The sequence below is a fragment of the Taudactylus pleione genome, unplaced genomic scaffold (genome assembly GCF_031769625.1).
Source record: "Taudactylus pleione unplaced genomic scaffold, aTauple2 ptg000032l, whole genome shotgun sequence".
Taxonomy (NCBI): domain Eukaryota; kingdom Metazoa; phylum Chordata; class Amphibia; order Anura; family Myobatrachidae; genus Taudactylus; species Taudactylus pleione.
In genome coordinates, this window is record NW_028284434.1 from 9,340,001 (window position 1) to 9,356,382 (window position 16,382).

At 41.4% G+C, this 16,382-nt stretch overlaps 1 protein-coding gene across 1 annotated transcript in view; it reads left to right on the plus strand.

The window, feature by feature from the left end:
* CYTH3 (cytohesin 3) overlaps positions 1–16,382 on the plus strand; it is a 148,549-nt gene that overhangs the window by 107,748 nt on the left and 24,419 nt on the right. The window contains exon 9 of the mRNA XM_088451955.1: positions 7,830–7,941. Coding sequence (XP_088308081.1) covers positions 7,830–7,941 — 112 coding nt within the window. The remainder of the gene's footprint in view (positions 1–7,829; positions 7,942–16,382) is intronic.

Below are 16,382 nucleotides of genomic sequence, written 5' to 3' on the forward strand. Positions count from 1 at the left end.
GCTCATATAGGCATCAGATATTTAGGGCCCTATCCAATTAGATGCAAAAACATTACGTTTTTGCATGTATTAACTTAGAGCACCGTTCGCCTGAGTCTGGCACTTTTCACACGTATGCGCTATTCACGCTAATCTATTGCAGAAGACTCATTGCGGCTTAGGCATAAAAATTCTCCATGCTGTTAACAGCGAAACGACAGGTGAAAATTGAGGAATACTGGCTGTACCTCAATAAAAAGTCCAACTAATACTGGGTGACAGTAAAGAAGTGTTTTGATAAGGGACATTAAGGTTGGGGTTCCTAAATTGTGTCAAATGGTTGTTCTATGCATTTTTCTGTAACAGTGAAAAGCTTATAGAAAGCTATAATTTTTGGAAAAAATAAATGCTGTAGTTAAATTGGTGTAAGTATATTTTTTTGTGTTTTTAAAACATGTTAAAAATAAATCTGTCACATGCACCTGCAATCCTAAAAACATCTGTCCCATCCATAGATGCCCCCCAAAATATCAATTCCACTACTTTAAACCCATTTTCCAGCACTATTTTCTTTTTCACCCCTAAAATTACATGTCGATATTGGACAAATTGCGCTAGTTAAAATTTTTTATTTTTGCCTAATTAGTCATTAAGGGAGGTGTACAAGGGGTTCTGAACCAAGTCCCGACATTTTTAGCCAAAAATAAGGATTTTGCCCAATTTATCATCTACTCAGGAGGTGGTGATAACTTTTTGTGGCTTTTGACTATGGAGATTTCGCACATGCAAAAAGCTGCGGTTACTAGGATAGTGTGATACACATTTTGTGTGATAAGTTAGCATGGTGAAAACTTTTAGCACAAATGTGGCTTATCGCGGCTAATTGGATATAGCCCCTAATGTGGAACCCCAATATCCAGCCAGTTAAGAGAGTCAGGGGAATAAAGAAATAAATATATTTGCTCCTTAAAGATAATGGGGTCTATTCATAAAGATATGCAGTACAGAACTGTTACTTATTACTACGCATCAATTCAGTGCGATGTATAGCTTAGATAGGTAGCGATATATCGTAGGGAGGGGGGGCACACAGTTTGTAGATTGCGGGGAGGTGGTGACTGAGCAGAGTGAGGGGTCACCTCATATAGATATACGTACAGCAGCTGCAGGGGTGGTGGTAGCGGCAATTAGTAGAGTGACTGTGACCCAGCTGTTGAGACAAATTAAATTGAGGCAATGGGTTAAAAAGATCTATAAGATGTTTATTACCCATTGCTTCAGTGCACAGACACAGGAGGGCGGAGTGACCAGTGAGGAGGCACCTGATTGGCCAGCATGAGTGAAGGGAGTGTAGAGGATGGGAAGGAGGCGGGGAGACAGCAGTCTTCGCTGCTCTTCTCCTCTCGGCAGCATCCTTACGCCGTCCTGAAATGGCGATTGTGATGCAACGAAAAAAACGGAAAGCGAAGCACTGACACATTTGAGGATTGCTCCATCGCTAGCTAGCTGCTTCTGATTGGTTGATTCTAGATTTTGTAGGCGTGTTTTAGAATTTATTTTTGCCGCTTTCATGTGTGTGTACACAAGAAGAAATATTACATATACTGTTTTATACAGCAGTGTTTGCCAAACACATTAATCAAAGCACCCAAACAGTCGCGGTTTTAAGGAGATCCGTACTTGAGTATAGGCAACTTAAGTATTACCGCAGTCACGTGATTTAACATTCGGTGCTCAGGCATGGATATCCTTAAAACCTGGACCGATACGGTGCCCTGATGAACAAATTTCAAAATCTAATAGCAAATGTATTTTTCGCATCAAAACACACATTTAAAACCTTTCCTATGTATTTATAATCTGGTTATTTGTATAGCTGTATCTGATGTATACACTTGGTGCAGAGATGGATGCATCTTTGAGATGCGTCGGAGTCAGCATATGGGCATAAATGCGCTATTTTTACGTGCGTTAGATTTTAGCAGTTTTTGGCATCAGCCCCTGAGTGTTTCCCCATGTACTTGCTAGTGGTCGGTGGAAATAAATGGTATTTATCCCCTGCAACATTCCTTTTTACTTCCATAAGGGGATCATCAGCCATTTACTGTTTTCCATTCTGCTGATGTCCTACTTCAAAGCTGCCGCTAATGTCCTGCTGGCTGCCAGCCTCTCTTTGTTTTTTCATTCTCACATGTAAAGGTTTGGAAAATCAGTTTCAGAAGAATCAGTTTAAAGATTCCTGTGATCTGTCAGTTTCAGCAGTTTGGGATTATACTAGTAAACACATTGCATAGTATATACATCCTTCAATCTGGAATCTGTACAGTACACATGTCTCACATGCTTTATAAATGCCTCTGTATAAAAGGCAGAGTTGGCGTGCTTGTATAGAATGACACGTCTGCCAGATAACTATACTGTTCTCTCTTCCTCTCCACTGAGTGACCACAGCGGCTGCACCATAAATGATATATGTATGTTGTCTGCCATGGATCTTTCCTCCGCTACCTAGTTAAGGAAAAACTGTCAACAAACTAGTTTGTGTCTCCAAATCTATCTTTCTATACAGAGAAAGTAGACGGCAAATAACGTCACATACTGTAAAGCATAGTTGCCATCATTTGAACATATTTACCAAAGATACGTCACTGCTGCACAGTGGATGCGTCAAGACAGGTAGCCCTCTCGCTGGACCTTGGTGCACTACTATGCCCATCATGCCATGCTTACTGAATGTGAAAGTGTCCTTTATTGCATTTTAAATATTGCTTTTTCATTAGATTTCAACTTTTTGGTGTTAGGACAGGGCTTGGAAATAAGCGGCCTCCAGCTGCTGTTAAACTACAGATCAAAGCATGCCCAGATAGTAAAATTGTGGCAGGGCATGCTGGAATGTGTAGTCCTACAGCAGCTGGGGCTGTACCTGAACTTCTGGGGCTTATGTAATGGGGTGCGATCTGGCTGCACTGTGGGAACTGCTGCGAGTCTTCCCGTATTTTAAGGCGGCAATCATTTTGAAGGCAAAACCAGCTTGGCTTTTACCTTTAAAACGATTGCTGCTTTAAAAATACGGGAAGACTCGCAGCAGTTCCCATAGCGACACCAGATCGCACCCAAATACATAAGCCCCTTTGTATGAAGGCTAAATTAATAACCCATTAATAATCCAATATTTTTTTTATTATTATACCCTGTTCCGCTCCTCCTCCTCCTCCTCCTCCTCCTCCTCCTCCTCCTCCGACACACACTTTTTAATTTTTTTCTTAGCTGTACCTGCAATGAACAGGTTCCACCATGGCCTGTTTCATTTTATATCATAATTTGAAATCCATCCTTCATTTATCTCCTTGGTTATACAAGACTATGGAATATGTTGGTGCTATAAGGTTATTAAGTCATGTCAATATTTCTTTGTGAATTGATACTCTCTATATATTGATGTAGGCAGGGCCGGTTCTAGACATTGTGGAGCTCAGGGCAAAAGATCACAGTTGCGCGCCCCCCCCCCCCCCCCCAAACAAAAAAAAAAAAACCCAAAACAAATAAAAAAAAAAAAAAAATTTTGTAGATGACGTTCCTCTGAACGCACTGAAAGCACACGCGCTTCCAGAAAGGGGGCGCATCCTTGCGGAACACCCCCAATTCACCCCCAAGCTCTCCCCTCGTGGCGAATAATTGCCATGTGCAGTAATGCGCCTTACACAGTAATGCCCTTTATAAATACATTATGCCACATGCAGTAATGCCCTGCATAACACATTATGCCACACGCAGTAATGCCCTGCATAACACATTATGCCACACGCAGTAATGCCCTGTATAACACATTATGCCACACGCAGTAATGCCCTGTATAACACATTATGCCACACTCAGTAATGCCCTGTATAACACATTATGCCACACTCAGTAATGCCCTGTATAACACATTATGCCACACGCAGTAATGCCCTGTATAACACATTATGCCACACGCAGTAATGCCCTGTATAACACATTATGCCACACGCAGTAATGCCCTGTATAGCACATTATGCCACACGCAGTAATGGCCTTTATAACACATTATGCCACACGCAGTAATGCCCTGTATAACACATTATGCCACATGCAGTAATGCCCTGTATAACACATTATGCCACATGCAGTAATGCCCTGTATAGCACATTATGCCACATGCAGTAATGCCCTTTATAATACAGTATCCCCAATTCAAATTACGCCACACTAGTCCCTTATTCCTGTTATGACACACAGTGGTGCCCCTTTTACACAATGCCCAAATTAGTGCCCCTTATACACAAGGCCCACAGTACTGAGTAGTAGTGCCCCTAATACAATGCCCACAGTAGTAGTGCCCACATTAGTAGTGCCCCAGTAATAATGCCCCCTATAGTAGTGCCCACAGTAGGAATGCCCCCTACAGTAGTGCCCAAAGTTGGAATGCCCCCATTAGTGCCTCCAGTAGGAATGCCCCCTTATAGACATGTCCCCAGTAGTAATGCCCTCCTATAGACATGCACCCTTATAGAAATGCCCCCTTATAGACAAGCTCCCAGTAGTAATGCCCCCAGTAGTAATGCCCCTTCTAGACATGCCCCCAGTAGTAATGCCCCCTTATAGACATGCCCCCTTATAGACATGCTCCCAGTAGTAATGCCCCTTATAGACATGCCCCTTATAGACATGCCCCTTATAGACATGCCCCTTATAGACATGCCCCTTATAGACATACTCCCAGTAGTAATGCCCCTTATAGACATGCCCCCAGTAGTAATGCCCCTTATAGACATGCCCCCAGTAGTAATGCCCCTTTTAGACATGCCCCCAGTAGTAATGCCCCTGTATAGACATGCTCCCAGTAGTAATACCCCCTATAGACATGCCCCTTATAGACATGCCCCCTGTAGTAATGACCCTTATAGACATGCCCCCAGTAGTAATGCCCTTTATAGACATGCCCCAGTAGTAATGCCCCTTATATACATGCTCCCAGTAGTAATGCCCCCTTATAGACATGCCCCCAGTAGTAATGCCCCCTTATAGACATGCCCCCTTATAGACATGCCCCCTGTAGTAATGCCCCTTATAGACATGCCCTTTATAGACATGCCCCAGTAGTAATGCCCCTTATATACATGCTCCCAGTAGTAATGCCCCCTTATAGACATGCCCCCAGTAGTAATGCCCCCTTATAGACTTGCCCCCAGTAGTAATGCCCCTATGCCTTCCATCTGAAAAATAAAAAATACAAACACAATACTTACCTTAGGCCCCGCTACTGCGTCTACTGCCGTCCGGTCCGACCACGGCTCCACCACGGATCTATGGGAGAGACGTCATGACGTCCCTCCCATAGTGCTCTATGCGGGAGCCGGAGCTCTGGAGTGAGCTTCGGCTGCCTTTGCAGGGAGGGAGCCGGGTGCCCGCTGATAACAAATAACAGCGGGCGCTGGCAACGCGGGGGGGGGGGGACCGGGGCTGTTTTTTTATGGAAACATTTTATTTTTTTTTTACCTTTTGGGGACTCAGTGGCGCCCTCTAGGGGCCGGCACCCCGGGCGAAGGTCCTGTTAGCCCACCCATAGAACCGCCACTGGGTGTAGGGTCTGAGTTCAATTTAAGTGAATCTGTCACCAGGGAGAGCACATGTCTATATAAGTTACATATTTAGTGCCGAAGAACAGACTGCCCCCCTTCCCGTTCCTAGCAATAACCAAAGATAGTGCAAGAATGATGAGGAAGGGGGGGGGGGATTGGTAGAGAATGTTAGTAAAAGATTATGGAAGGGGGAACTACCAGGGTAAAGTGATAGGGTATGCCGATTTATGTGTCTCCTTATTTAGGGACATCGAGTATGGGATTTGGGCACAAGAAGTATCATAAACACAACAGGATTTTGGATTTGGCTTCGTAATGCTGCTAATAACTGTGTATTTCTTCCCATAGGGTGAGCTTAGGATAGATCCACAAATCTTGTACAGTGCCAACTTGCCTACAACCCATCTTGCTTAGTTTACCTGTATTTAGGTGGATCATTTGGATATGCGACAGAACCAGCTGCCATCTGTGTAGTAACTTATACAAGTTCTCTTTGATTCTGACACACATGGAGATTTTGGCAGCAAAATTTCGTCCCCCATGTCCTCCTTTCACTTAAGTTCATGGGGTCCTTCCTGGCTTTTAGTTATACAGCAGCAGCGAATGATAGAGCCTCGAAATCAGAACTTTGGAGTGAGACCATAGCAAACACATGGACTTCTCATCATTAGGTGTTTAATGGAGTGCAATGTTTGCTTGCTTTTATGTGCCATAATGGCATACATTGAATAAAGGTTGACTAAACTAGAAAACACTTCTATTAACCCACAATTCTAGAGGCTTCTTTTCTTTTTTTAATGGGCTTTGTAAGTAGTGTTAAGTGCATTCAATGTACCACTCCAGTATTCACTGGCCGGACACACTTACCCTGTGCTGTGTGGAAAGCCGTGTCCATGACCATGGAAATGGTTTCCTCTTATTCTACAGAGATAAAAAAAAGAGTTTTGATTTGAAAGTCATGTCTGCTGTGTTTGGGCAGTCATGTCTGCATTAGCATGGGACACGGCTGTTGGCTAGACAACAGCAGGGAAGTGTGAGCTACACAATTGGTACATTTGTTGCCAGAGATCTAGCAACGTGCAGATAGTCTGCATATGCAGCAACGTGCAGATAGTCTGCATATGCAGCAACGTGCAGATAGTCTGCATATGCGACTAATAGACAATTTTCTGATTTCAGTAAAGCTCATCTTTAATATGGGGAACTTCTATGAAAATGACTGTGCAGGAAAAGGTGCTGCATAGTGAATGAGCATAAATTATTAATCAAAAAAGAACCATGTTACTGTGGATTAAAGAGTCTTTACTGTGTGACTTTTTTCATATGGGGTCTCTGTACATCTTCCTATAATTCCAACGCATTGAGAATTCATATGCTGACATTGTAATATGCTTGCTATCCTATACTGTATTGAGACTGCTCTGCTGTACCCTAATTACTCTGCAATACATTTAAGGGATAGATGAGAAGGGTTACTCTGCAAAATAACAAGTGTTTTTCTGTCAAGTTATATTGTAAAGGTGCGTACACATGAATCGCCACTTTGAACGGGACCTCTGAATGTAAGTGTAATGGAAGGTATGATTGTACTAGTGTGTACCCAGCTTAATGTGGGGTACACACCTGACCGACCCAGCGAGCGGCCGGCTGAGCAACCGATTTGGTAAGCATACATCATCCAATTGTGATGTCATTGTTGGCGACTCCTGTGGCCAGCAAAATGGGTCAGTCAGGCACCCGTACACACTGGCAGATGCACAAGATATATCACATCTGCCGTGATGCGTGGCCAGTGCGATAAACTGTACATCTGTGCATGACGTCGCTTACAGATATATTGTTTGTACACATCCGCAGATGCACTGAATGATATATCGTTCGTCAGCTGTACGAGCGATAAATTGTGCACTGTGTACCCAGAACAACCTGCTCTCCTATCCCTTAATTCAGAGGTTCCCAAACGCAGTCCTCAAGGCTCCCCAACGCAGTCCTCAAGGCTCCCCAACAGTTCAGGTTCAAATTGACTGAGGTACTAATTAAGCCACCTGTGTTCAACCATGGTTATCTCTAACACCTGAACTGTTGGGGAGCTTTGAGGACCACGTTTGGGAACCTCTGCCTTAATTGTATTGCATTGAAGAATATTTTTCAGTTTTGCAACAATTTATTATTATTATTTTTTTTATTTTTTTTAAGGCAACATTTTATACTGTATGCCATGTCATGCTAGACGTTTTATTCTCTTTACAGAACTTGTACGAGAGTATTAAGAATGAGCCCTTTAAAATCCCAGAAGACGATGGGAACGACTTGACACACACGTTTTTCAACCCTGACAGAGAAGGCTGGCTCTTAAAGTTAGGTCAGTTGAATGACAATATATGTGTGGATTGATTTTACCCTTGTCAAGTGCTAAACTAGAATTCATGAGAAGAGTGTCTAGGACACATCTACCTGCCCTGTACATACTCCTTTCTAGCTTCAGGGAATGTCATGCAGAGGACAAAGTGAATTTACACTTTTGTTATCAATATCAGAAGTTTACAACTCAAATGTATGCATCCATCATATCAGGTCTATTAAGTCAGGATACATTGTATTTCGCTAATTAGGTTCAAGAAAATGTTTTTTAAAACCATTTAAATATTTGTTTTTTCTGTAAAAAGTTGTACACTGTTATTTTAGTATCATTACACCATTATCGTATAATATATAGTTTTGTATGCATTCCCAGTTTTTAACATTTGTTCGTATGATATAGATTTTTTTATTTGTTTATCTTTTCAGAATTGTATTTATTTAATTTTTTTTTAATTATTGAACTACATCATTCAAGTATATTCTCCCCAAGTAGAAAATTCCTTTCTGTCTGGAGATTGTTCAGTTAATTTAATCAAATTTAGGGGCAGACTATCCATGCACTGCTAAGCTGCTCAATAATTATTTCAGCTCACTACATTGCAAGCCACAGTAGCAATTTGATTTGCATCAGCATAGTCCGATATTACATACTCACTATAGAATACCAGACCCTCCGACATGACCCCTTCTCTTCAGTACAAAGCGCTCTGCTCCTGATCTTCCTGCTGCGCCTTCTGTTTCGGTTTCCTGGGCTAAGTTGATGCAAGGGATATCTGTTAATTCTCAGCAGGTACCTTCAGTTGTAAATTAAGTGGGACATTTAGGAACAGCATTTTGTACCGATTTGCTAGAATGGGGTCTTGTCAGAAAGTTTGTAGTATGTAGTTCCCCTTTGTCCGCTCTCCTTAAAACTTCCAGAGAGCCTTAGAGAAGTTCCATAATTATATTATGAGAAATGTATAATGCATTTGTTGCGAGATGCTTTTAAAATTAATTTAGTTATCGATTTGTTGGGTTTGTATGTTTCCCCCTATTCTGTGATGATTTTGTGAACTTGCTATGCTTAGGCCGAGTATACACACTACAACGATATCTTCACCATTTGTCGTTTCCAGGCAAATTGGAACGACAAATTGTGCAGTGTTTGAACAATTGCGCGCTCCCGCGAGTCGTAGAAGATATCTTTTGGTTGTGGGAAGATATTGTGTACGAGGTGGTGCCGTTTAATGAAGGACGGAACAAGACATTGTTCCGTCATTCAATAAATTGCACAGTGTGTATAGTCAATCACGGATGCTCTGCGATGAAGAGAACTAATCCTGACCATCGTCCTGATGGCTCATCGTTGTAGTGTGTACCCGGCCTAAAGAATCATGAGACATTGCTGTCAATTGTAGACATGTTGAGGGAGTGTCTTATTTTAAATAGATAACAATGTTTTTCAGCCTCCCCATCCACGTAATGTAGAGAAATTGAATCATAAAGATTATGGTAAACAAAATCGTTAGTCCATTTTTGTACAGATTTGAAAGGCCACTTTTTAAAATTGTTACCAGATTTTTAATTTAAGAGAATTTGAATCCACATGTGTGCATGCCCCCCCTCCCCAAATTGTCACTCATAAAATCTCCATGTGCATTGTCATATGAGCAAACTAAATACTCATTTTTATTCATACTGAAAGGTTTTTAATCCATCTTAGTCAGCTATTGGCTAGTTTTTCATGACTGCTTAGGTATGGGATGCCGGCACTCAGAACCCCGACACCGGCATCCCGACTGGGTTACAATGCCGACACCTACCGGTAAGTAGGCTAACCCCAGCCGTAAACCTAACTAAAGCCCCCAGCAGCCTAACCGTAACACCCCTCCCCCCCGCAGCCTAACCGTAACCCTCCCCCTAACCCCAATACTGATGTTGTCAGTGGTCTGGATACTGGTGCCGGGATTCTGCCTGCCAGGGTCATAACTACATCCCCTTCATGACATTTCAGTCTGCACACATGCAGGGGGACAAAGTTTATCAGGGAAAACAGAAATTATTTTTTATGAAGCGTTTGCGTATTGTAAATGTATAGTGACTGCTCAGTGTTATATTCTCTGCCATCAAATTGTTGTTTTTTTGCATCTGCAATAAAATGGGCCACAATTTTGTTTCCTAAATTAAGTGTCCAAACAATAGTTATCGTGTCTATTCTGGCACGATGTTAGACCATAATAGACTCGCCATATTTCCCCCCTAGGCTGTACACTAGGGGGGTTATGTAATAGGTGCCGATTTCACGGAGCCGTCTGTTTTTTTGTTTTTTTTATTTGTTTTTTTTGAGAGATTGTGGTTAAATTTAAAGGAGCAATCCGGGTTAAGGCTGAACCAGCCTTGTAACTGATTTTTTTTCTGCAAGATTGCGGCTAAATTTAAAGAAGCAGACTGCTTTGGGAAATCGGTACCTATTACATACCCCCCAGGGCTCAGATTTAGTGCCTGATATTGTATGAACTAGGAACCTGATGTGCTTCAGCATCAACCTGGATACTTTCTCACTTGATTTTAGAAAATGAAATTGCTGAAAATACTTGTCACTTAGGAGAAAGGGACAGTAACAGAAATAACGATGTATCATTCGTAATTATTTGGCTCCAATGTGAAGGTTTTCAATTTGCTTGTTCCTCAGTCATTCAGTAAGCCTCTGTATTCTGTATACATTGCATGCATTCCTTAAAGAACGCCAGCTACTTACTTACAGTGGAAGCAGCCAGTTTGTGAGCAAAACCAATCAGCAGCCTGGGGGTTCACTGGTAATTTGTGCTTCATTATTAGTGGTCAGGAAATGCCTTGATGTTGCAAATTTCCTGTGAATTCAGAAACTTTTGAATAGTGCTTACAAAATGGCTGCTACCACTGTATACAGGCGACAGGTGCTTTTTAAAAGGAAAGGAGACTGTTCGCTCAAGCAAAAGAAAAATTATGACCAATTTGTTTAAGATGCATTAGAGAAATTGAACGCGAGTGTTTTTTGTTTCCCAATATATCTTAAGGATCTATCTGGTTAAGCCTTGCAATTAGCCCAGTCTATCTCTGCACAAGTTAGCTTTGTTGGAACGTAAAGGGGCACATACATCTGCGACTGATTGCTGAAATTCCCCGTTCTGCCGGGTTCAGGGAATCAGGGATATTCAACACGTTGGACAGTCTTGATTTTCCAGTCCCGACCGGAAAGGCAGGGATTTTTCCATGTTGAATTTCACCAATGATTGATGGCCACGGATCTGCAGATAGGGTTGGATCGGCAGAACGGGGAATCGCGGCCATAGATTTATAATTTCTTCATCTAAACCTGGTGAGCTCTTAGGAGTCATTTAGAAGCATTTGCTTCCAGGTAGCTCAGAATACATTAATAACGTCAGTTCCCAAATAACAGAGGAGTGTCCAGCACTAAAGTTAATTCACAACTTGGGGACTGAAATCTGAGAATTGGCTACTCCTGTATATATTGTGGATGCTCTTGTGGAAGGGATTCTTATAATTAGTATACAGAGCCCCTGTAGTTAAATTTTTGCATGCTGACTTTGTTATCCCTCGTATAATGAAGTTATCTTCAAAGGAGAGCTCTTCATATCAAACTCTTAAGAATTAAAGATGCTTAGAGGCTATAGGCTGAATCCTATGTGCTTTATTGCTATTTCGTTATTACATTAAGCTTGAGGCAATCTGAAATTCTTTAGTGCCTTCCATCAGCTTTCTGGTGACATACCAAACAAGTCTGTACAACATGGATTCCTCTGTGCAGTGTTTAGCACTGGTCTTTGTAGCACCCATATTGCTCTGATAAATGCCAATTGCGTATTTCCTGCTATATGATGATTATTTACTTTATTATTTTGACCTGCTGGAAAAATAATAAGGTGAAAACTTTTTAGGAAATTGTTGTCATGCTCTCCACAAAGCGTTAGACTCCATCTGGCTCATTGAGGCACTACTAGTACTAGTGAAGTTCACACATTTATATCCGTGTCTCAGAAGCTCACCATAATGGAAGTTACAATAAAGGGAATTGTTTTCTTGTACACAACAGACCTCAATAAGGAAAATGAAACATTCATTTGACCAATGGGTGGTCATTGTCCAATTACTGTATAGCTGGTTCTGTCCAATCTTGCCACATACAGTACCTTGCAAAAGTATTCACCCCCTTGTCTTTTTACCTGTTTTGTTACATTACAACCTGTAATTTTTTTTTTTTATCTGAATTTTATGTGATGGATCTGCATAAAATAGTCTAATTTGGTGAAGTGAAATGAGAAAAATATATATAAAAAAGAATCTTTATAAATAAAATTCTGAAAATTGGCATGTGCATATGTAATCACCCCCTTTGCTATGAAGCCCCTCAAAAGTTCTGGTGCAACCAATTACCTTCAGAAGTCACATAATTAGTGAAATGAAGTTCTCCTGTATGAAATCTAAGTGTCACATGATCTGTCAGTATAAACATACCTTTTCTGAAAGGCGCCAGAGGCTGCAACACCACTAAGCAAGAGGCATCACACCATGAAGACCAAGGAGCTCTCCAAACAAGTCAGGGACAAAGTTGTTGAGCAGTACAATTCTGGGTTGGGTTATAAGCAAAAAAAAAAATCCAAATCTTCCATCAAATGGAAAGAACATGGTACTACAACAAACCTACCAAGAGAGGGCCGCCCACCAAAACTCACAGACCGGTCAAGGAGGGCATTAATCAGAGAGGCAGCACAGAGACCAAAGGTAACCCTGAAGGAGCTGCAGAGTTCCACAGCAGAGACTGTGCATGTGACCACAATAAGCCGTACACTCCATAGAGCTGGGCTTTATGGAAGAGTGGCCAGAAAAAAGCCATTACTTAGTGATAAAAATAAGAAGACACGATTTGAGTTTGCAAAAAGGCATGTGGGTGACTCCCCAAATGTATGGAGGAAGGTGTTCTGGTCAGATGAGATTAAAATTGAACTGTTCGGCCACAAAAGAAAACGCTATGGCGCAAACCCAACACATCCCGTCACCCCAAGAACACCATCCCCACAGTGAAACATGGTGGTGGCAGCATTATGCTGTGGGGATGTTTTTCAGCAGCAGGGACTCTGGAACTGATTTGAGTAGAGGGAAAGATGGATGGTGCTAAATTCAGGGATATTCTTGAGCAAAACCTGTTTGTCTGCCTGTGATTTGAGACTGGGACGGAGGTTCACCTTCCAGCAAGACAATGACTCGAAGCATACTGCTAAAGCAACACTCAAGTGGTTTAAGGGGAAACATTTAAATGTGTTGGAATGGCCTAGTCAAAGCCCAGATCTCAATCCAATTGAGAATCTGTGGTCAGACTTGAAGATTGCTGTTCACAAGCGGAAACCATCCAACATGAAGGAGCAGTTTTTCCTTGAGGAATGGGCAAAAATCCCAGGGGCAAGATGTGGCAAGCTCATAGAGACTTATCCAAACCGACTTGCAGCTGTAATTGCAACAAAAGGTGGCTCGACAGAGTACTGACTTTAGGGGGGTGAATAGTTATGCACGCGGAAGTTTTCTGTTATGTTGTCCTAAATGTTGTTTGATTCACAATATAAAAAAAAACACAACTTCACAGTTGTAGGCATGTTCTGTGAATGAAATGATGCACACCTTCAAACAATCCATTTTAATTCCAGGTTGCGAGGCAACAAAACATGAAAAATGCAAATGGGGTGCGAATACTTTTGCAAGGCACTGTATGTGTCACCAATGTGTAATTGGATTTGAGTGCTCGAGCAAATAGCTTTGTATGTGCACTTTTCCAGAAAATGGCTAAAGACTGAGGAACAATAGCAGGCAATGCTATGGTTCTGTGATTGTCCTAAACCTCATTCAATGAATCTTCAAAAGAAACTCTAAATCAATTCACAGATACATATATATTAGTAGAACTTAAGCGTCAGTTATTGTCTCATGCAGTCAGCGCCTCCTAACCTGCACTTTCCTTTAGTAACGTTTGGGCTAATACAAAGGATATCTCAATTATCTTCAATTTGGTAAAATTCTTAAAGGTTAGCATTTATTTTTATGATTTTTACTAGTAGCAGATTCACATAAAGCCACCAGTACTTATATAATGTGGTGTTTTCTTCTACTTTTGGCCCAATATTGAGAATCTATTGGAAATATTTTGCCATCCATAGGAATGCAGATATGTACTGCAGAGTACATACATCCTGAGGGTTGTGGAGCTGCTCATTGCTGAACATAGCATAGAGAACCTAAAGAACTCTGAGGGTTGTGCTGTGTGTTCACAGCACTGATTTCAAATGCTGAACGGACTCTAGACACTGCTTGATGCATTTTGGTCCTCCCAGCATTTGAAGTCAATACTGTGAATGGTGACAGTGTGTAGTACTACTAAGCCTGCATCTACCTCTCAGTGAACACCTTTGCTTTTCCATCTACCACATGAGGCTCTGCAACTTCTCTTGGATATGTACCAAAACATTTGGCAGTCCATCAGATTTCATCTAAGGACAAGCATGGCCATACATGTGTGCTAAATCACTTTTTAAAAGGCTTCCCCTTCTTTACCATTCACTGCTGTAATAATATGATACTAATCTAATCTTTGCATCTTCTCGTATCCAGAAAGGCCCATCGAGGTTGAACCTCTTTCAGATACTTTCAAGCTAGTTTATTGTGTACCTGTTACCTACATGATGGAGGCAACCATTTTGTGGGCTAAACCAATATTCATCATATCAATTCATGAGGAACTAGTAATACTAATAAGGCATGTGGCACAAAATAAGTTATGTCCGAAGTTCCTCGTCAGTTGAGAGTCTCCATTCTCCTGAATATTGGTTTTCTGTGAGTAGGCGACAGATGCCCTCATATGATGCATGGGTGACATATATAGGTAGTTTCACACACAAGCACTTTTGAATACACACCTGTATTAACTATTCCCCTTTTTAAGATCTATTTTGCTACAGGCGATGCCAATGGGTATGGTTTTCCGCTTTAAAAAAAAAAATGGAATGCATTTATCTACAGTGATTATTTTTGTGTGTCTTTTCATTTTTCCATATTATCTGTGAGTTTGTATTGGTTTGGTTTGGCTATGATTTTTAATAAGTGGTTTAAATGTGCCTTCTTGTTTTCCTTATGGCCTATGACCTTTCACCTTTCTGTTCTGTGACTGGCTGTCTCTGCTTATTCTGCGTTAGGAGGTACGTACACAAACGCTTCCAGCCACGCACTTTTAGTTATTCATTCACTTTTTTTAATTTTTTTTTATACTTTTTGTTTCCACTTTTTATTTTGCAAACTTAAAAAAAAAATAAAAAAAATAATCACAGAATGGTGCTTTGTTTTGTTTTTTATATTCTTTCTTCCCACACATAATCACCATTTTGCATTTTATTTTTGGTTGAAAAATCTTCCTGATTCTTCTGCCAAGCTTGGAATCTCTGATAACAAAAACAAGCATAGCGATTTACCAGTCGATGATTTGTAAGGGTTCATTCCAGATCTGCAGTCTTTTTTTCTAAGGCTGTGAGGCATTAAGACTCCAACGTGCCTGTAGCACTATGGCTAATTCCTGCGGAAGCCAAATTGCCACAGAGAACGAATATAATCCTTGGGAGGGGAACAACATAACTACGTGCTGCGTTTCCGTTTTCAGCATCTTCAAAGTCTGGTAAATACATTTCAACATAAACTTTTACTGCTAACCTTTCGCTTTCACAATGTAATTTAACACGTAACCTGATCACTTAACCTAGCCTCCAGAAATAACCCTTTACAATACTAAGATTGCATACAATGTTAATGGTTTTATAGTGCAATATCTGCAAAAGAACAATAATAATAAAAAAAAAAGGCGTGTAACGTAACTTTATTAGTCATGTTCACCACAGATTGTCATTGCTGTAATGCTAATACCTCAGGGGGAGGTATAATGTGGACATAGGGCCTGATTCATTACAGATCGCAACTGTGATTGCAATAGCGATTACGCACGCAGTCTCACTGCAATAGTATGCTAATCCATTGCGATCGCTAAGCCGACTCCCACTTTACTTTACACACATCCGTAATCCTTAGCAAGACTGTGAAACCATCGGTAACATTGAGTACCATCGCAGCCTCACGCACACTTGCACAAGCTCTGACCTTACTCAGGAATTGCTAGCCTCGTTGCACGCTATGAGTACTCCGGCTGCGTAGGGCATTGCTGTGGATAATTTATGCACGTCCATGCAACGGCGTTCAAATGCACTGGCACGCCTGAGTTATGCCCACCACCCCCGTCACCTCCCACAAACGGCACTTCCTGTCAATCACTCTGCGATGGATCTGCGTAGTCACTGCGATCGTAGTCCCGATCGCAGTGGCGGTTCACACATGCACACTGTGATGCATATGCATGCGCAGAACGAAAACAATCGG